This window comes from Recurvomyces mirabilis, assembly GCF_035927965.1.
Source record: "Recurvomyces mirabilis strain CCFEE 5264 chromosome Unknown scaffold_7, whole genome shotgun sequence".
NCBI classification, from domain to species: Eukaryota; Fungi; Ascomycota; class Dothideomycetes; order Mycosphaerellales; family Teratosphaeriaceae; genus Recurvomyces; species Recurvomyces mirabilis.
Window position 1 is genome coordinate 994,848 of NW_027041941.1, and position 1,108 is coordinate 995,955.

The 1,108-nt window shown below is 44.5% G+C and overlaps 1 protein-coding gene across 1 annotated transcript; it reads left to right on the forward strand.

The window, feature by feature from the left end:
• On the forward strand, positions 1–671 carry LTS14_003606 (uncharacterized protein; the record flags this gene model as incomplete). The annotated part of the gene is made up of 2 exons (XM_064836309.1): positions 1–289; positions 349–671. Coding segments are annotated over 2 exons (612 nt in total), but the record flags the coding sequence as incomplete, so codon positions are not given.
• Positions 672–1,108: the final 437 nt, after the last annotated feature.

Genomic DNA, 1,108 nt, shown 5'->3' on the forward strand with positions numbered 1-1,108 from the left:
ATGGACGAGGAGAATGTGGTGGGTGTTGGACGCTGTGGAGTAAATATGGCGGATTGCTGGGGTGGAAATATTGATATTGGCAATCAGGACTGGATGGACTTGAAGGAGGAAGAGGTTGACTTATGGGATGGGGAAGATCCTTACGATGATGACGGTGAGGGCGGTGATGCTGGCGACGATGATGAGGCAAAAGCCACCAAGCAAGCTCCATCAACAGCACGATCAGGAACGTCATCCGCAGCTGGAGCTGGAAAGATGACGTACGGATGGTACAGCTTGGTGTTTAAAGGTGAGAGGCTCTAATCTATCATGGACTACCTTGCGCCTCAATCACTGACGATGCTGCAGCCGTACCCATTAGTGAAATGCTCGAGCCTGACTGGCTCAAGATGAAACCTTCAGCATCCCGCTTCCAATTACTAGGAAATTACAACAAGTCGAGTGATCCCTGGTCCGAGATACGTGAGGCACATCCTCTCAACTGCGTCGCACGACCAAAGGCTCATCGAACTCTCATTCTGGTGGCACAGCAAGAGACTGCAGACCAAGCCGATGCTATGGTAGTCGTGCGCCTGAAGTGGGACGGAGATACGTCGGTCATTGACGAAGATGCAGACCCCCCGGAAAATGAAAGTCAGGCGTTGAAGCCCGAGATAGAGGTTTTGAGGAAGGTGAGTGCCTGCGAGGCGCTACAAGTGCTGGACGAAGAAGCTCAGCGGCTCGACAGCTAGCAGGCATAGATAAAAAGATAAAATGTATCAAATGTATTAGTTATTGTATTGGGCATCGTAAGTAGGAATTATACAACCGCCGGATATATCTGCTACGCGCAAGGAGGATACGTGTACTTACTCTCGTCGTTAACTTAGAGATAATTAAGATCGTTATATATAATAGAACTATCTACGAGCAGCTTAAAACGTACTCTTATAGTTAAATTCTCGTCGTTATATAGTTGTATATAGATATACTATTCTTATAAGTTTAAGTTACTATACTTTCTTAGTCTAGAAGCCTATAGAACCTATATTTCTATATTATAACCTTTTTCCTATATATAATTATATATAATTATATAACGCCTATCGTTAGATAATCTATCTAACTT